Here is a 20,755-nt window from a genome sequence, read left to right as displayed (position 1 = left end):
ATGTTTGTGTTCATTTGTCTTTGAAGTTTGTTCCACATCAGTGAATGGATTTTCTTTTAACTCGCCACAGATGCAAAACTTTCCATTCTTGAAATCTGCACTGCCCTCTCTCAGCAGCACTGCACTGGAACAGTCCAGTCTTTCTGCACCCTTTTGTGTTTGCCACGTGTCAGCCGAGGAATAAGTGTAGTGGAATCTTACAGGAGGACCAGATGTGACTCTGGATCATTTCCACTTTGTCCTCAGACAGGGTGAGGGTGTGTGCACAGGCAGACAACAGACCGATTCAAAACAAGCTCTTGCTTTGGATCCGTCTGACATTTGGGCAAAGTTTGAACCATTACCTAAATCTTTCAGTGCAATGTCTAAAACAAAAAAACAAAAAGAAAATCCTGCATCTCATCTAAAGGATCATAATGCAGCTTCACTGCTGTCAAAAACACCTGCAATAATAAAAGTTACAGATCAAATTTTAGCCATATGCTGTGGATGAAACTATAATAATTTAAGCCAATAAAACTATAGCTGAGTTATGCAACAGAAGAGTCTGTCTTTGTTTATGTCGTTTTTATACACCTTCATGAAAGCTGCAGAGGGGTTATGTAATAGCTGCTTCACACTGTCTGGCTCCACTCTGCAGGTCTACACCTGCTTTCCAGGCCTGCCTCTGGTTAGCCCTCAACCTCCACGTGAAGAGTCTGGAGCCAAATAAGACGCACACACGCCATCCTTAAAGGCTTCTGAGGTTGGACTGTTATTCCTACAAACAGCACTTTCAGACTTCAGAATTTTTCCATCTTCTGTTGGATGAGAGGGAGGGTGTGAGAGGGACAAACAGAGAGAGGGAGGGAGATGGATAAATTGCGAGTGTCCACGTTGATTCGGCCTCATTCGACAGGTCTAACCATGGAGTTCAAAGGAGTGTGTGTGCTGCTGGGAGTGCTGCTGCTCGTAAGCTCCTCGCTTCAGCAAACGCCAACAAAGAAGAAGGTTGTGAGAAAAGGTAGAGAGTCTTAAGAGTCTCCTCTTACTTAAAACACTCTAAAGCTGTTTGATCACTGAGTTTGCACAAGTAACCTTTTTAAAAAATGTTCTTGTATGTCTGGAATCAGATACAACAAAGGATGCTGCTATTGTGGAATTACAGAAACAGATCGATGACATCGTCCAGGAGCTCAACCTACTGAAGGAACAGCAGGCTCTGCAAAGAGGTAAACCCACTGTTTAAAACAGTTCATAGTTCAATCAGTCATCAAGAGAAGGCACTACCTGCACCATCATGTGATAAAACTCTTAAGTGTGCGAGTTTATGCAAATTAACAGTGTATAACAGTGCTTGCTTACCTTGCTTTGGGGCCAGTTGTTAAATCTACTTTAAGACATTTGATATTTTATTTTAAAAAAATATGCATGCACTATAAAGTAGCTGTCATATAATCTTATTAATAAGACACAAAATATCAGAATTTTTGTTTTTAATCATTGTTTGATTTTTTTTAGTGTGCATGCATCTTAGATGTTTTCAGTCAAGTCAGAGTAAGAATTTGCACTTTCACTCCCTCTACCCATTTAGCTTATTCAACACTATTTCCCCAGTTATTCATGCAAGATCAATTTATTTTATCCATTTTAGCCCATTTATCTATATAACACTTATTGACGTGTCCTCCTTCATAAACTGTGCTTGGGCTGATCCTAGTCACTGGTGATTGAAGGTGACTATGCCTTTAATATCACACCGGCAGTGGAGACAGACGCACTTCTTAGTCTCACTTCTGTCTGATATGGATTACAGTTGAGAGAACAAAATATGTGTTTAAGTTGGATCCAATAGCCTGAAGCAAGCTTCAGTTAAAAATAAGTGCAGATTGGATACATGTGGAGTCTTTGAAATGCCATATTTTAATCTCGAAAACACGTTTGCCCCGCTGTTCTGAACAGAAAATCATATTCAGTTGTTTCTGGAAAACAAACACATACATTCTTTTTTTACTTATGTTCGTCATGATAACAAAGCTCCTTTTTTCCTGCATAGCATTATCAAAAAAGTGTTTTACTGTTCTTATTTAACCATCAGCTCCTTTTTTCTCCCCTCTGCAGTCTGTTTAAAAGGCAAAAAGATCAATGGCAAGTGTTTCTTGAGTGACCCTGTGAGGAAACGTTATCACACCGCCAGCGAAGACTGCAACGCCCTGGGCGGTGTCCTCGGCACACCTACATCCAAGGACGAGAACGATGAGCTCAGAGACTACGTCCGCCAAAGCATCGGCCCAGATGAGCAGGTCTGGCTGGGCATCAACGATATGCTCACCGAGGGCACCTGGATCGACCAGACCGGCAGCAGCATCACCTACAAAAACTGGGACATGTCCAACTTTAGGTCCCCCCAGCCGGACGGAAGCATGTCCCAGAACTGCGCTGTGCTGTCTGCAGCCTCGCAGGGGAAGTGGTTTGACGAAAACTGCCGCGACGAGAAGCCATCCGTGTGCCAGTTCAACATTGTTTGACCACATTTATCTCACCAGTGACTCTGCGTTTGCTTGGTTATAGCTGCTTTGTGTGTGTGTGTGTGTGTTTACTCTCACTGCAACGCTGCTTTTCTTTGCTATCCTAAAAGGGGTTCAAGCCAGCGGTTCCCAACTGGTTTTGCATCATAACCAAAGTCTGATATAGAAGTCACAATCAGTTGCATAAGAAGATGTTATTTTAGACAAATGTGATGCTGCTGGTATGTAATTTTGCAGCATTCCTGGTGTTTGGAATTAAACAAGAAGAAGACCACAGTCCAGTTTGGAGTAAGCAAGAGATTGTGTGGCTGTACAAAGAAATAGCAAAGAAAACTGCATATCAATTTAGAAAAACATAAGTTGAAATAACCATGTTCATGTGATTAAAAAGAGTGTTTGGGTGCTGGCACCATCCACAAATGAAAAACTGGGTGTAACTCTCTGTTATCCTCACACCTATTAACAGCAGCTCTGTGACTCACTGGCTGAGAACCACTGTTTTAAACTTCTTTTTAAATAGGACTTAAAGAAAGCCAGAATTATGACTGATATAACTTTTTTATTTTTATAATAACTCAGTCTTCACTCATTCCAGTTTGCTAGTCTTGTAGCTTGCGACCTGTAAAATTACCATCAATAAACTACGATGTCTATCCCTGTTTTGCTTTTTCCATTTTTTTCAGAAATTTGCTTTCCTCAAAAAATTTTTGAAGATTAATGCAGCAAAACTTGCAAGTCATAAGACGTGCAGACTTTATTTAAAAATTGTCTGCAGTTTAGAAATGTCACATAAACCTGGACTCTGCATTTGTTATTTCCGCTATGCTCCTTGGTAAACAGTAGCTGCAACTCTTCAGCAGTTCTTCCACACCCTCCTCCTCCTCACACTGTTTTTATAGTTGGAGTTCCTGTGGCTGAAACCGCTTTTTTAGTGTCCAGCATGCAAAGAGGCCCATGTTTAAGCACAAGAGGGAAAATGAAACATCACTTCAGATGAGGTAATGATGGCCGTAAGGTCACGTAAGGCTACACCGCTTCCCCATCGTACACTGACAATTTATTGCAAGACAAAACAAAAACAAAACAATTCTGGTATGTACAGGCTGAGAAAAGGCAAATCTTAAAAAAAACAAACAAAAAAAAAAAAAACACTAGTCAACAATATAAAAACCATTTACAAACAACAATAACAGATAATTTTCCATTTTCCATACTCCAAACAAGTTTAAAAAAACAAAAAACAAACAAACAAACTTTCAAGAAATAGTCGTTGTTGCTTTTTCTGGCTGGCAGTAAGATGAAAAGATTGCGAGCCATATCTCTGGGATCAAGGATCCTTAATAAAAAGCTATGGGACAATTACATAAAGCCCCTAAAACCAAAGAACCAATCAACAGCTCATGTTGGAAATACATGAGCCAATCGTGTGCTTTCACACTGAGGTTCGTGGCTGCCTCAACACTGCAGTAAGTATACTTTTTGCTTTTTTCTACTAACTGCATTTGTCTAGAGCTGCGATGGGTCGAGCCAGATGTTTTCCTTATGTCTGAGCCATTAGTGAAACCACAATGTTATGAAACGTTGCACAAGCATAAAGGAAAAGCTTTTGTACATGCACTCTTGGTATCCCAGGGACGTTATTTTCCAGACTTTTAAAACAGGGCTCACTGCTTTCACTCTTGGATCTCTAGAGCAGACTGAGTTCTACCAAATACCGCTTACACATATAAGCTCAGACTCCCTGAGTATAGTCACAGCACAGACACGTACATGAGTACCCCTTGGCAGATACTTGGTGCTGTAAGGAGGATTTTGAAATAGCAGTTCATTGGATGGCTGTGGTCCTGACACACTACAAAGAGTCATCCGGTATGGGCTCCAATTCAGTCCCAGAGAGTCGGATTGGGTTTATCTCCCCTGTGGTCTTGAATGTGTATAGCTCATTGTCAATCATCCTGCGGTCCTGGAAGCCGAGGCTGTCCTGTCGGTTGATGGGAGTGCGCGGACGGGATGGTATGAAAGTCTCAGAGGGATCCATGAACGTTTTGTCCTCGGGCTGTGGATCTGGTTCTTTAATGACAGGCAGCGCCCCATCAGTGGGGCCTGTGAAAGTGCGGTAGGAGTCTGTCTGAATGCCGTTATAGTGGTCTGGAAACGCCTCGCCGTGGCTGGAGTTGCTCAGCAGATGGCCATAGACCATCGCTTCATCTATGGACTCATAGACGTGGGATTCATTTTCAGATCGGGTTTTGGTGAAGTGCATGTCAGAGGGCCGGAAGATATTCCCTTTGGGCATGTATATGGACGATCCCCTGTTCCTTTTCTGATTTTTCTTTTTCCTGTTTGAAAGGATGAAGACAAACCAAAGGTTTATGGTCTTATAATGCCACTATGAGAGACTATGTATAAAAATGTCTTTAATTCCTAAACAGTTAATGCTGTATTTTCTTTGTTAGTTTGTTTAAACTTAAATTCACTGGTTTTGCACAGATGCAAAATTGCAAAGTGTGTCCATATACTTTGGCTTTGTGTATATCAGCAGAAACAGCAAATCAATGGTTTATCTTACAGCAGTTGCATTGTTCATATTTATTTTATAACAACCATTATAACTGCAAAAATTAAAATTTGATATTGAAAAAAAGGTTTGTGTTCTAATTGTGAAAAATCATCAAATATAAAGAAAATAAAAAGGGATTAAAAACAAGCTTATTTTTAGTATGACTCAGTATCTAATCTCAGATTAAGTACATCATTACAATTGTATTTAATCACAATGAGAAAAAGTAGAACAAAAAAATTGGGGTAGTCGTGGATGTAGTTTATATGCTAAAAAAGGGTAATTTTTGCCCTCTGCTTGGTGGTTGCCAGGCAACAGGATGGCTATGCATAATTCAGCTTTTGTGGATTTAAATGACATGTTATTGTCACGTAATAAAAGTGATATAATGCTTTTATGAGGTGTTACAGGTGCATAAATGCAAAAAAGTAGTAATTTAGCTGTTTTGCTAAATGGTTTCTAGGCAACATGATAACATCTTTAAATCCGATGTAGATAAGAACCTGCTGAAGATGTACCTGTATGCTAAGTTTGGCTGCTCAACTGCTGGTGGTCTAGAAGGAGTTTGCAGCCAAAGAAACAAACAAAAAGATACACAGACAGAGATTTCTTCCTAACTAGCACGGCCTGGTCTCAGTACAGGGTTAGGGTAATAATGGTCGGGGTTTTGCTACAGGTGTACTCACTTTGCGACGATGCATACAACAGCTAGCACTATAAGCAAAAGCAAAAGAGCTCCTGATATCCCAAGGACGATTGGTAAATAATCTGTGGAGGAACAAAGCAAACACTGATTAGATTTATGACTTTAAGATGTTTTGTGTATGTGAATGTGCTACAGTGATAGCTGCTTACTCTGCTTCCTCTGCAGACTGATTATGGTCAGTACACTAAATTGACCAGTCTCTGGTTCACAGTTGGACATGTTGAGATAGAAGCTCTCTCCCACCAACTTTTCCACCACTTGTGGATCCTGTTCTTTGAAACTTAGTTTCGGCTGTTCATTCCCTATCGTCCTCACATCGATTCCCGTGTGTCCCTCTTTACATTTAGGCTGTGTGACGTTAAAATTGAGCTGTGCTTTGTACTGGTCGGGCAGCATGACGATCCAGCTTAGGGTGCGGTAAGATTTCATACCCTGAGGCCAGTTGGGGGTCGCCAGCAGTGTTGGAGACATCGTGGCAGGACTGACCGCGTAAATAATAGTCTCTGAAAGAGGGAAGGAATTCATATCAAGTCTAAATCCTGGTTGTTTTAGAAATGAAAATAAATAAATAAAAACCCATCTGTGGTGCAACAGTGCCTCAGCGTGGAATTTTAAAGTACAGTAGCCGCATACTGCAGCATGTTGTTTTTCAGTCTCTCAAATAAATTATTTTGTTCAATAACTAATTATTGATTCAAATTTCCTTCATCTTAAGGTAATTCTTTAAAATGACTTCTTTAACCAAACTCAAACAATAAAAGACTACATAACATACTGGATGATAAAACTAGTCACTTTTTACACACTGGCTCATGATTCAGGTCATCATTCTCACTTTTGAGTACTTTTAAATTTTGAATTTAGCTTCTATTATATTTACCAAGCATGACAGCAGTGTTTTAAAACAGTCAGACAACAAATTAATGAAGCCATTATCAGGAAAACATCATAATGACCAGTTATCAGCATTTCTTCTAAATAATATAACTGATACAAGTAATAAGTAAATACGCCTGGGCCTGGGTTTTTATTAAAAAAGAAAAAAAAAAAACCCAGGCTGGAGCCCAACAATACATAATTGACATTTTACCTGTGATCTCCTCGCTGACGCTGATATTGAGGAAAGACCCCGTCATCCTCCTTAACTGCTGTCCCGGAGCTGTGATGGAGATGTTGGCGTGCACTTGAATTTTTTGGATTACGCCATCAAAGCAGAAATTTCCAACAAAATTGCTACCCTCTTCTTCTGCCAAGTGCAGAGAAAAAGGCTCTTTACACTCCTGGCTGGGCAGGGACTGCCGCAAACTCCCTTTTGGTGACACCAGGTCCCACGTTTTGGTTTCTGGGATGTTGAGGTGCCAGGTGAAGCTGTTGAGGGGCATTGGCAGGCAAGGCTCCATTGTGGACACAGAAAGTGTAGTCACGGGGCACGACTCTGTGTTCTTGCAGTCTGTCATTCAAAAACATAAAGTGAGATGGATGATATTAAGTTTCCAAATAACAAATGCAAGCAAATGCAGCAATTTCTTGCACTTTTTTTTGTAAAAGTTCTTATTTAAAGGTGGAAGGAGGCTCTCTTGATGAGCTTTTCTTTGAAGTCTCAGAAATAAAGCTAATAAACATTTTTCTCAAAATATCAGTCTGTCCTTTTAGACTTTAAATCGACTATTTAACTTAGATTTCATCTTTTCTATACCCAGGAAACAGAGATAGATCTCCTGTTATGTATAAGAAAACACATTTCAGGAATGAGAACTCTCACCAATAACTTTTTTGGCAGTCAGGCGTACGTCTTCATTTGGGCAGTCGAGGAAGGACAGTTTGGCTATTGATCCCGCAGTCACATTTATCTTCTCTTTAACCTCAGAGTTGATGCTGATCTCACAGTAGGAGTCAGAATTTAGATTCTCAATCTGCAGGGACATTCCTGGGTCTTTGGTTAGATCCACTGTGCACAAAACTAAAATGGAAATAAAAATAATACATATAGATAAAGATAAAGGTAATATATTCCATAAAAATAAATACAAATAAATAAAAACAAAACATTAAAAAAATCTTTTTTTTCCCCATCCAGATGTGAAAATAATGTGGGACATGACAAAGCAGAGACACCATACTTCATCTATCCATTCATCCATTTTCTTTGGCTTATCTGTGGTCACAGCAGGAGTTGGAGCTCATCAGAGCTGTCATAATGTCAGATATGAGCTACACCTTGGACAGGGTAGCAGTCTGTATGCCTAACATGGAGACAACCATTCACTCTCGCATTCACACCAATTTTAGAATCACTAATTCACCCTTTGGAGGCTGGAGTGCCCAGAGAAAACCACACAGAAAGGGTCCAGCTGACCGGCGGATTCAAAACCTCTTGCTGTGACACTAAAATTTGTTCTCTTCACATCCTCATAGGCATCAAAACATTTTTCCACATTGTCTCCAGGCTAGTTCACACTCATCCCATGTGCTGCCATGAACCTGCCATCATCTGTTGATGGAGGAGCTGCAGTATCTGTGTAAACCTGAACAGGCTGCAGATTTCCTGAAGAATTTATTCCCAAATTCATAATGAAAACATTCAGTGTGCAAACAAAATGCCTGTTTAGATTCGGACCCTTTCTACAATAACTTCACTCTATTGGGTTGTTGATAAAAGTGTTACACAGTCTCCATTTTACCTATATTTTGGTGTTAACATGATACTTGCATAATGTAACGAACTTAAGTTTAAATAAATGCAATTTTTGCCCATACAAATTGTATAAACTGATTGAAAACCATAAATAATTACATTACAATATCTAGTCAAAGGAGTTTGCAAAGAAAAAGCGTCTGGACTTCTTTAAGTTGCTTGAAGACGTTTCACCTCTCATCCGAGAAGCTTCTTCAGTTCTAAGGTCAAATGGCCGAGAGTCCCAGATTTAAACCCAGTGGGAGTATCCCCCCAAGGAGGGACAAAGGACCCCCTGGTGATCCTCTAATCACATGCGCCAAGGTGTGAAAGCGGGTGTGGGACCTAATCAGCCAGGGTTTCGGGTGAGCTCATTGTGAAACCTGGCCCCACCTTGTCATGTGAATTCCTGAGGTCAGATGGCCCAGGATGTGAGTGGGCATTAAGGCGTCTGGGGAGGGAACTCAAAACTGGATTATAGATGGCAGACAGTTGGTGTCGTAAACCACCACCTCTGTTCAAAGAATGTCGCTCACAGTGGACATAGATGGCCTCTTTCACTCCTCTTTCAAACCATCTGTCCTCTCTGTCCAATATGTGAACATTGGCATCCTCGAAAGAGTGACTTTTATCCTTAAGATGCAGGGGTCCTTTGTCCCTCCTTGGGGGGGATACTCCCACTGGGTTTAAATCTGGGACTCTTGGCCATTTGACCTTAGAACTGAAGAAGCTTCTCGGATGAGAGGTGAAACGTCTTCAAGCGACTTAAAGAAGTCCAGACGCTTTTTCTTTGCAAACTCCTTTGACTACGATGACCTGGATGACTGAGAATCTTCACAGACATTACAATATCTACCATAGTTAAAGGAAATGGCAGTAGTGTGATAGACACACAAAATAGTTTGATGTTTAAAAAAACAAAACAAAACTGTGTATGAGTCCCAGCTGTTTATGTTTTAACACTGTACCTGGACGGCCGCTCCTCACTACAGAGACGCTGTAGTTCAGCGTGAGACCTGGCAGCGTCGTGTTGGTTTCACAGTTTGTCAGCACCATGTTGAAGTTGCCCTGTTGATGCTCCGGCTGAGGATCCTTTAGAGTTTTGGTTACCGTGTTGGCCCCTGCCTGATAGTCCACTTTCACCTCTCCATTGTTGAGGCACTCGGGGGGTGTGACGTGATCAAAGCGCACGGTGTAGTTGTGCATCCCGGGCACCGTGAAGTTCCACTGCATCTGCATGCTGTCAGGGAAGTCTCGAGGGAAGTTGGCTGTCACGAGTGTTGTGTCCGATACACCTCGTGGTAGGTTGACCCCCACTATCGCGATCACTAAGAGGGGGAAAAAAAGCGGACACTGAGGTTAGAAAAATCAAGATTTCATAATATTTCATAACATTTTAGAACACAAAAACTCAAAACATTAATTCTAACCTTTTTACTAATTTTTGCTGTCGTGTTTATGTATTCTTTATGATTAAACAATTCTTTATGGTTGTGAAGTAAAACAGTGAGCAACTGACACCTGAACTATACCAAATCTTTCCTTTTATCATTCAATGAAAAGGGTTTTCATGTGCCAAATTAAGAAATAATATTTTGGATGTTCTGACCGTCCTATAATATATACAAATGTATGAATACCGAAAGGTGACTAGGATAATATAACACCAGGTCAGTGTTATAAATCCCCATTGCTTTGCAAGTTATTTGGACACTCCTGTGATTCACCTGGTAGAACAGGCAACCTGAATGCTTAAGGCCTTGCAGCAGTATTGTGGATTCATCCCAGACCATGCTGCATTTTTTTGTCTACTCTGTGCTGCCCTATCTGAATTAATGTATAAACAAAATAAATAAATAAAAGCAATTCATTTAATAAATAAAAGCCCAGATTTTCATGGAAGACATAACATTTTCCAAGTGCCAATATGAGACTATTAACTATGGCAATGTTTCTAAAAAGTGTTTCGTTGTAAGTTCTCTACTCAATGATTTATTGTGCTGTCTGTCTTGTCTGAGGTTTTTTTGTAGATATAAAATGACTTACTGTCCGTCTCAGGCCCGCCACTGAGTTTGAACTCAAAAGGATCCATCTTTGCATTCGCCGGCACCTGTAGGGACACGCGGCCCTTGTAGCGACCCTGGATTGTGTTCACAGATCCTCCTCTGCAGAAGGTACCAATATTTGCCTGCCCACGTAAATAGATAATAAAAGAGTACGTGTGCTCATCCGGGCATTTCTCCTCACTGGAAATCTGTCTCAGTCCCTGTTCTGGGAAGTCCAGTTGGAATGTGTGAGGGAAATCAGTTTTCAAGTCCCACTTGAAGGTCCGGTTGAACTCTGGGAACACCGAGGACTCGGCCTGAACAGGCTCACCAGAGAACGGGGCGTCTGTCCAGATACAGATAAAACAAAAGAGATGGTGAGTTTCCAGTGGCTTTTTCCCCTCACTCTCCAACCTTTCTCCAGGTATCTCAGGCTCTGGAGGTTACGTTGATTCTACTAGCTGAAGTTCAAACTGAACAGAATGGGGAGGAAAGGTAATTTAAGTGGCTTTGAATGTGGTATTATTTTTGTGTCAGATAGGCTGGTCTGAGTATTTTAGAAACTGCTAATCTGCTGGGATTTTCACACACAATGAAGCTTGAAGCTTGAGCTACAGCAGCAGAAGACCACACCAGCTGTGACTCCTATTCCTGTTACTCCTATTAGCTAAGAACAGGAAACTGAGGCTACAGTTCACATGGCCTCATCAAAATTGGACAGAACAGAAGATTGGAAAAACATTGCCTGGTCTGACATTCAGATGGTGGAATCAGAATTTAGTATAAACACCATGAAAGCATGGATCCTTCCAGCCTTGTATCTGCAGCTCAGAGTGGTGATGATGATGTAATGGTGTGGAGGAAATTACCTTGGCACACTTTCGGGCCCATCAGTACAAAGTGAGCATTGTTTAAGCACCGCAGCCGGCATCCCTTTATGACCTCAATGTGCCATCTTCTGATGGTTGATCCCAGCACGATAACATGCCGTGCCATGAAGTTCAGATTATCTCAAACTGGTTTCTTGACCATGACAGTGAGTTGACTGTACTCAAATGGCCTCCACAGTCACCAGATCTCACGCAATATAGCGCCTTGAAATGTGGCTGAACCTGAGATTCACATAATCGATGTGCAGCCAAGAAATCTGAAGCGACTGTGTGATAGCATCAACTATGTCACATCAATTTTGGGACAAAATCTGTCAGGAATGTTTCCAGCACTGTTTTTTCAGAGAACAAGATCAGTAAACAGTCAGAGCTGTGAAAAGCTCCGTCATCAGACTGCTTTGAATAGCTTTGTTTTTTGCATCTACTTTAACTATAAGCTAATCGGCTCATGATGTATTTTGTTCACATGGTCATTTACAGGCGCAGAATGCTCCTTAGGTATCTCATGAAAACTAGATGATTCCCTCCATAAAGGCTTCCCCAAGCTGGCCAATCAGAAGAAAGTGTCCTTTTAGATAGGAGATGTTAAATAAACCAAAGCTAAACTGAGGGGTTGCACAAAATTCCAGTCGTAGACAAATTATACCATAAGACCTGACTTCACATATTTTAACTCTACATACCAATTTCTCTGTTGACCTCCACACTGAAGACATCTTGAGGTCGAGGGCAGGTAAATTCTACTGAGACGTTGCAAGGAGCAATCAGTGATAGGGTTTTAGGGTTGCATTTCTGGTTAGGCGCCATGCCCGTACACACGCTGCAGTCGAGCTTTTGATTCACCTTCGTGATGATAATTCTGGTTTTCTTGATTTCAGAGGCCACAGACATCATTCTGCTAGCTAAAAACAAAAGGTACACAAGATGGTGAGATGCTGATCTGACTGAAGATAATTCAGCTCTGTCACTAGTCTGATAAAATATTCATATTAGACAGACATGAAATTATTTTCTGGTGGTTTATGGTTGTGACCAGGAGTTTATATGCACTCATTATGAGCATAAATGCAATGGCAATTTGGGGTTTTAATGATTTCTTGGAACAGTTCTTTTTCTAGGGTGGAATAATTGCACAACATACATCTTTAATTACTTTAAAAAACAAGAATTGGGTGCACAAGTTTGAATTTATTTGGGATTTTCTCTAATCCACACAGGGTCAAAAGTATACTTATAAGATCAAATGTATACATACACCCCCACTAATATTTGGTTAAATTACTCTTATCATGTTTAACCTAAACCAGATGCTTTTGGTTTCCATCAATAAGCTTCTGGCACAATTCTGTCTGGATATCTGACCACTGTTCATGGCAGAATTGGTAGAAGGGTGTTGGAGTGTATGGAAGCTCCTAATCACAACTTTACATCATTAACACTTTTAAGCCAAATCAGTTCAGGAAAACACTGCTGGTCAAATATTCTTATAAAACGAAACATTTCCAACAGCTTCAGCTTTAACCTTTAACAAAATAAAATAGAAAAACTAGTATTATGCTATTTGTGGTTAAATTAAGAAGGGAGACATAAATATATTTATAGTTGATTTTTCATAAAAACATAATTAATATTCAACTTATTATTTATTTATTTATTTATTTTCACACAAAATTTGATCAGATATAGCATATAATTTATTTTGGTATAACTTTTTAACATTTGGCTGGGGACAAGAAACAAAGCTTAGCTTTGTTTTCCCTATTAATCAATGTCCAGGTCAAATATATACAGATTAAAGTAACTACATTTGAGTTATAGGTCCTTAGCTGCAACTGTATAAAGAGGCAATTATTGAATCATTACCATTTAAAAGGATTTATCAGCCATTGTTAAGGATATGTCTCCATAAATATGTGCTATGATGTTTTTTCTTTATATAAAATGAATAAAACATCTTCCTCTACGGGTTCTAGAAAGTGTTCAAACTTGCCTCTCTCTGTGGCTTTGACATTAAATGCTGCCGACTCCAGTTTTTCTCCTTTGGGCACTTCGATAGTCACAGTCGTTGCTCCAAGCAGATTCAGATCAGACACTGTCCCACCTTTGCAGTAGTTGTTACTTTGAATTTCGCCATTGCTTTTAGTTGTATTCACTGAGTACTGATAGGCATCTGGGCAGGTCCCCCCTGAAGAGATGTCCTTCAAACCACCAGGAAAGTCCAGAGTTAATACAGTGCTCTCTGGGACACTGATGCCCCACGTCAAGGATCTTTTGAAGGCATTAAGTTGATCGGGAACAATTTCTGCTGCAGAAGGTGTGCAGGAAGTCTTGGTGCATTCTAGATGAAGAAATTAGGAAATATTTTAATTTCACATGATGGCTGAGGAGGATGAAATGTGAGGTTTTCCTTCAATGAGAGAGATGCCAAAGTAAATGTAGAAATAAATGCAGAAAAAAATATTATAGATAAATGCGCAAAAGTAGTATTTTTGCAACAAACCGATTCCTAAAGTGCTTTTAGTCAAAAACTTGGCAGCATGCTGCGCAGTGTGTTCTAAAGAAATGTGAGGAAACTGGGTAACTCGGGATAAAATAAGTGGAAGTGGAAGGTCTAAAAACAAACAAACAAACAAAAAACTACAGTGGATGAATACTATCTGAAGGTCATGTCCAGCAAAGACCTGAAACAAGAGTTGAGAGATCTGGCTCTTCGGTTGATCCGTCTACTGTTCAGAAATGGCCTCAGTGGAAGAGTAGCTATCAAGAAGCCATTCTTAAGGCAGTGATACAGGGATAAAAGGCTGAGGTATAACAAATTACACAAGAACTTGATTGAAAATCATTGTAGGTCTTACGGAGTGATGAATCTAGATTTGAACATTTTAGTTTAAATAGCTGTCAATATGTACGGAGGAGGTCATAAGGGAGGTACAACAGTGAGCATATACAGCCATCTGTAAAACACAGTGGAGGCTCCGTCATCGCTCAGAGCTGGATTTCAGCCAGTGTGTTGGAGATGTTGTCAACATCGATAGAATTATCAAGAGAACAAATGTTGATCCACCATGCAATACCTTTTGGACAGCAACTGATTGGCTTGATTTTTTAACCTTTATTAGTGTATTAATTTATTTGTCATATAGCTCCAGCAGTTCTCACCTATTGTCTTTTTTATCTTCACATTGAACCCATCTTGAGGTTTCAGGCAGCTGAACACCACTGAAAGTTTGTCAACATTGTTCAGCGTCTTTTCCGTGCTGCAGGTGAGAGTGGGGCCTTCAGCGGTGCACACTTCACACACCGATTCCTTCGGGTCCCGGCTGAGGACCATGGTCGTGCTGGAATCAACGCTTATGACCTCAGTTTCTAAACAGAGTAAAACGCAGAGTGAGAAGGAGGCCAGGGTTGAGTTGCACCAGCTGTTAGCCAATCCCTTCACAGGGTCCTTGTAATAGAGTCCACCATTAAAGCTTTAATTAAATTACTCACTTTTGCCTTTAGTGATGGATGGAAAAACTCTGAAGTGTGCTGCCACCATTGGCCAGCTTGGCTTTGTCTACCAGCACCATTAAACCCCACTATAATCTAATATCTTCAGACCCACAAATAGCAAATTACAGGCTTTATCTTCTTTGTTCACACAAATCATCTGCAAGTAGCAAGAAACCTATTTCTATGAAAGACTGAATGCAAATGCAAAATAGTAAATATTTAGACCAAATTCACACAGTTAAATCATTTTTTAAAATCTGACTGATTTTTGGTGACTCATTTTAAAAGTTTTAAGCTATAATTGGGCTACTTAACAGCTGGTGCAGCTCCAGTTAAACTCAGCATTAATCCTATGGAGCTTCTAATTAAAAAAGACTCTATATTTAGCAAATAGTTCTTACTCGGTTGTGTGACGGAGATCTGAAACAGCTCACTGACCACCTGAGCTTTTGGTTTCACTTGCAGAGACACGACAGCTGGATTGATCAGATACAAACTTTTCACAGAACCGCCTCGACAGTACTGAGTCTGGGCCTTGCTGCTGGCTATGGATGTGGACACAGAGAACTGATAGCCATCTGAGCATGGCTGTAATGTGTCCGTCAGTCCTCCTTCGATGATGCTCAGGCGCACGACTGTGTCCTGAGCTGCATTCAGATCCCAGGTGAAGATTCTGGCAAAGTTAGTCAGGATGGATGGTTGAGTTTGCAGAGTTGGCGGGCTGCAGGCATTCTCAGTGCATTCTGGAGTTCAGTCGAAGACAAGAAAAGATGCACAGATGGGTTAAAAAAAATGGTACTGACACTTTAATTATGCTTAATCTGCATAACACTGAAAATGTCTTTAGAAAAATTAGTAAATGAAAAACCACAGACGCCACAGCTATATCTAAGTGGATTGCATACGAGCTTTGAGCTTTCTTTTACAATAGAAATAGCCACCAATTGACTTGACTGGGGGAAAAGAAATTGTTTTCTGAGGATTAATTAGAAGCAAATTAATAAAATAATAAATAAAAAATAGTAATGCAAAGTCTAAAGCAATACATGTCAGGGTAGGAAAGAACTGTGAAAGTAGAGGCTCCTGCACAGTGGTTTTTACATCTATGAATTATCTATTCTTGAAGCTATGATTAGACCAAATGAATACTTGCTCTTCAAAAGTATAAAACACTTTAAACGACGTCTGATCGAAGCCGAACGAGCCATTTGTGTATTTTGTCAGTAAACTCACCGATGGAGCGAGCAATCGTCACAGTGTAAGACTGCTCGACAGGCTGGGGGCAGGAAAACTCCAGTGTGGTCTCAACTTCAGGTACCAGAGAGAGAGAAGAGTTGCAGGAAGACTGTGTGCTGTTCACCTTGCTGACGATACACACAGAACATTTTGGCTGCTCGGTGGACACGATCACATTCAAGCCTTTGTCTGGTCGAACGACCTCCTGCTGGGATTCTGGAAATCAGATCCAATAATGTGAATATGCTGTAAACTAATCTTAAGAGGAGATCAACAAATGCATAGCTCTACAGGGATAATTATATCAGACTTTAGTCACTTTGGTTCACCCTGAAAGATAAGATCCCATAAAATGTACACATTCATGTCCACCAGAGGATGTATTTTTACCTAAAAAGCCACAGTCAGATTCAGATTAGTTTATTTTTATATCTATGATCAAATACTTGTGGTCTTAATGATATATAAAAGAAACAAACACATCCTTAAACGGTCCAGCTGATTTTTCTGTTCACGCCTGAGCAAACACAGCAGCTCCAGGCACACCTATTCCCATGCACTGAAGTAACAGACAAGCGCAAATTAACTGAATTTCGATAAACGTGAGTCACCTAGTGAGCAAAGAGAGGGTGAACCAGTTTTAAAAAGCATAATGAGGTGATTCTCCCGTTGTTTTCTCCCAAGAATGTTTTTCTAACTCTGGGAGAAGCAGTTTTTCTCAACAGCAGCGAGGCTTTTATAAACCAGATGTGGTTACAGGTGTTGTTTTTGGTGGTCTTTTCTATTTAAACATCCTGTGTCCACATACTTCTGTGGCATTTCTACAGTTCCTGACATCAACATTGCATAATTTTAGCACATTCTTTGCCTGCACGTTCATGCTAGTCTATCCCAGAGGTTACTCTACTCTGCTGGAATTAGATCTGGTGACTGAGGATGCCACTTCATCATGACTGCTTTCATGATCGTGCTCTGAAGATACTTTTTGTTGGTGACTTGGTGTGTTAACATGATGCAAGCAGCTATTGGAATATTGTAACCTGCAGCCATTCTGGTATGAACACGGTTGGTAAAAATACCATTAATGATCAAAGTCCGTCAAAAAACACCATCCCCACATCACCAGCCCGGATTAGTGACTAAAGGCAGGCTGGGTCACTGGATTCATGTTGCTGATGCCAAATTCTGACCTTACCATCGACCATTTAAAGAGTAAAATTTGGAGACTGTAGTGCTGAAAGCCCCTAGAGATCAGTGGGCCCAGATGGACTCAAACCAGCTCATCAGGCACCAACAATAAGCTCTCATTAGAAATGTTTTCCCCATTCTGATGTTTAAAGTTACCTGGAGCTCATGACCTACACTGAGGTGCAGCTACATGACTAGCTGGTTGATTAGATAAGAGTATGAATAGGAAGGTGTACAAGTAACACACTCCATGTGAATATTTTCTAACGTATGCAAATTACAGGGGGAAGTTCACACACCCTCATATATTACACATTACACAGCACACTTATTCTTACAGTTACAACCTTACTGCCCTGCTTCCAATCCTCTGCAAATATCAGAACTCTTCTCTTAACTTCTTTTATTTTCTGCCTGTTATTTACTTTCACCAGACTCTGCGAAATGCGGATGACCTACTTCCTGATTTATCCTTATTTCACATCAGTTCTATGAATGGAATTCAAGAAATTCCATATTTACTCACATACCCTGCTACTCTGAATGAGGTGAAACCCTCACATGTGCAATCCCATAATAATCCCTGCCTGGACCATACCTGCTAAAAATATCAAGAAACCTAATACTAAACACACAATCTAGGATTTAAAACCAAAACCAGCGATAAAATAAATATATTGAATTAAATATCACTCTCAAAGCGGCGAGCGTAATGTTAGCTCTTCCTATCTCTCAAGCTAAATCAAAATAAAGTCCTTCTTTAACCTGAACCTGTAACAACTAGTCCACAAAAGGCTTCTGGTAACCGTAAACAGTGGGTGTGTTGAGAACGTCACACTGTTCAAAGTTATTGAGAAGTCATTTTATAAATATGATAAAAACCATTTTTTAAAGTTAAACTTGCTGATGATGATTTCAGCCCACAAAACCGGGAAGTTTACATAAAAGATTATGAAAAAAAAAAAAAACGAGCAACAGATTGTTGGTCAATCATTAATGAAGTCGTGATGAATTCATGCCTCCAGGAAGCTCCATAAATGCCTCATAAACCTTTTTGAAAATGGAGGTCTGGAAGTCGGAGCTATGAGTGGAAACGCGCTCCAGCCTCCGTCATGTCTGAGCTGCCTTTAATGCTCGTTATTATCCTATCATTTATTGACACGGAGCTTTAAGCACAGCTTCGCTTGAGTGCATCTTTACAGCAGCTCAGCGCGCGCTGTGTTTCTGACCCATTTGGCGCACGAACGTGAAAAGAAGCCACGCTTTTGACACGAGGACGTTTGGTGTTTTGGTTTGAAGCTACACGTAGATTCAACAAACAACACAAAATACTGAATGATGTCATTTTTCCCCCTCACCTGATGAATCCAAGACTGCCAGAAACAGAAGCGCCAGGAGAGCGCAGGTCCTGCAGAGCCGCATGTCCTCAAAAAATAATAAAAATAAATAAAATAAAAGCAAAATAATTTTTAAATGATTGTTTTTGTAAGTTAAAAAGATAATCTAAAATCGCCGCCTCTCTTTCAGATACAGCTTACAGCTGCATTTCCAAACGTTACAACAACAGCAGCAGCGTCGCTGACAGCCACTTCCTGCTCACGAACACTTGCGCGCAGCGGCACAGAAGAGGGCGTGGACCGCAGGTAGAGTACCTGTCCAAACTTGACAGGAAGAGCAGGCCCTGCCGCTGTGCCTTTAAGCAGGAATACTGCAGCGATAGCGCACGCAGTCCGGACTCTTAGGATAAGACGCGGGTCCTCTTCTGACTCCCCTTGCACTGTGTTGGACAATGAGCGCCCTATTTATAAGCAGCCAAACATGCCAAAGATTGTTGGCATTGTGCTGTGTAACCCCCCAAAATGTGACAGACGAAGGGTGTGGAAGCAGAGCCCAGAGCATAAGCAAACCTCGTTGCATCCTAGCTGATAAATATACTGATAAATAGAAGTATTTGTCCTTTAATGCGACAAAAAAGGGAAAAAACGAACGAAGTAGGTTAAAGTGAGTCTGAATGATTAAAAATATTAAAGCTTCAGAAGGAATATTAGTGAGAAGCAAAACAGGCATAAATCAGGTTGTTCCTGGTCAGCTGGAATTTCCATTTTGTAAAATGGAGAGGGAAATGTGATTAACTGTGCGTAAGACAGCTTCTGCACAGCACTCCCACAGTTGCAGAGACTGCCTCCTGCCTCCACACGCCTCGTGACGCAGACATTCCTGCACAGAAACATACCTGAAGGCTAGACAGCTCACAAACACACATCCAGGTACTGCTATTTGAGTCCAAAATGCCTGAATTCAACCTTCAGGCATCTTTGACAAATATGAACCCAAACCTCTACATCATGACAACAAACTGGATTATACAAAGTTTTTTAGAAAAAACAATACACACACACACACACATGCAACCAACATACAAACGACATGCAAGGCAAGGTTTTTGGTGAACCAGTCTGACAGCTAGGAGAGTGGGCGTTGTGATGGAAGCAGACAGCTTCACAAGAGGACCTCAGTGAGGAATCAGCAGCTGTCAGACGCCCCCTCCCTCCCTCCATCTTTCCCCTGCTCCAACTGTAACCGTAGATCCAAAACACGAGTTGCATGAGTTTCTGTTCTTTATCCTCTCTGCGTGGAAGCTAATGGAGACACACAAGCAACTTTAAATGACTGTGCTGTAATACACTTACAATATCGTAACAAGCTGTCGTTGTCAATTGGAAAGATTTTAGACTTTAAAATAAAAGAGGAGGATTAAGGACCAAATATTAAAGGTAAAAAGTGTAAAGAGCCACTTAAAAAAAACCCCCCAGCTCTCTATTGTTCAGTTACAACCAGTCGGTGTTTACCTGGTGCAGGTATTTCTGGCTGTTTGGGCGTGTCTGGTTTTAGTGAGAGGAAGGTCCTAAGGCTTCCACATGAGGGCAGTATCACAAGACAGATGATCCTAGAAAAGGCTTCACTGCTCCTCCTCAATATTTAAAAATGCACATTTAGGCTGCCCAAATATAAGACTCAGGCATGTACTGTAGTACTTTATTCTTTTGGATTCACTTAAAAGTTGAGCTCTGAAGTTGTTTCTAAAGATATTTGTATTTTTCCAGTTTCTAAATATTTGGATTACTCTACTCATTTAAAAACATTCTTATTTATTAATTTTCTTATTTTCAGTTTTTGATTAAAAAGGAAATCCATTAAAAAGTGCTGAAACTCTCAGCTTTCCTTTTATCCTCAGCTTTCCCTTTAACATCCTGTGGTCATCTTACTCACCAGCTTGTTTGTTCACTGTACATTTTATACATATCTCCGTACAATTTTTTCTATACATATTTCTGTACATTGTTACCTGTATATACGAACTTCAGTTGCTTATGTATATAGGGCCACTTTGTGTCTTTTATATCTTGTATTCCCCTTGCTATAAGAGCTGTGTAACACCAAACTTTTCTCATCCATG

At 40.5% G+C, this 20,755-nt stretch overlaps 2 protein-coding genes across 2 annotated transcripts; one reads left to right on the top strand and one right to left on the bottom strand.

Annotated features, from left to right (window-relative positions):
* Positions 1–627: 627 nt before the first annotated feature.
* On the top strand, positions 628–3,166 carry LOC100691741 (tetranectin). Its single transcript, XM_003452426.5, has 3 exons — positions 628–1,003; positions 1,113–1,211; positions 2,101–3,166. The coding sequence occupies exons 1-3, from the start codon at positions 853–855 to the stop codon at positions 2,505–2,507; spliced, it is 657 nt and encodes a 218-aa protein (XP_003452474.2). The 5' UTR covers positions 628–852; the 3' UTR covers positions 2,508–3,166.
* On the bottom strand, positions 2,866–19,670 carry cdcp1b (CUB domain containing protein 1b). The gene is made up of 13 exons (XM_003452472.5): positions 18,657–19,670; positions 16,108–16,326; positions 15,276–15,617; positions 14,542–14,748; positions 13,373–13,720; positions 12,066–12,284; positions 10,494–10,838; positions 9,416–9,775; positions 7,536–7,733; positions 6,864–7,223; positions 5,923–6,276; positions 5,754–5,835; positions 2,866–4,846 (listed from the first exon to the last, which is right to left on the bottom strand). The coding sequence occupies exons 1-13, from the start codon at positions 18,718–18,720 to the stop codon at positions 4,360–4,362; spliced, it is 3,585 nt and encodes a 1,194-aa protein (XP_003452520.1). The 5' UTR covers positions 18,721–19,670; the 3' UTR covers positions 2,866–4,359.
* Between the last annotated feature and the right edge of the window lie 1,085 nt (positions 19,671–20,755).

Source organism: Oreochromis niloticus, linkage group LG22, assembly GCF_001858045.2.
Source record: "Oreochromis niloticus isolate F11D_XX linkage group LG22, O_niloticus_UMD_NMBU, whole genome shotgun sequence".
Classification (NCBI taxonomy): domain Eukaryota; kingdom Metazoa; phylum Chordata; class Actinopteri; order Cichliformes; family Cichlidae; genus Oreochromis; species Oreochromis niloticus.
Note: the sequence above shows the minus strand (reverse complement) of the source record. Positions and strands in the feature narration are given on the sequence as shown.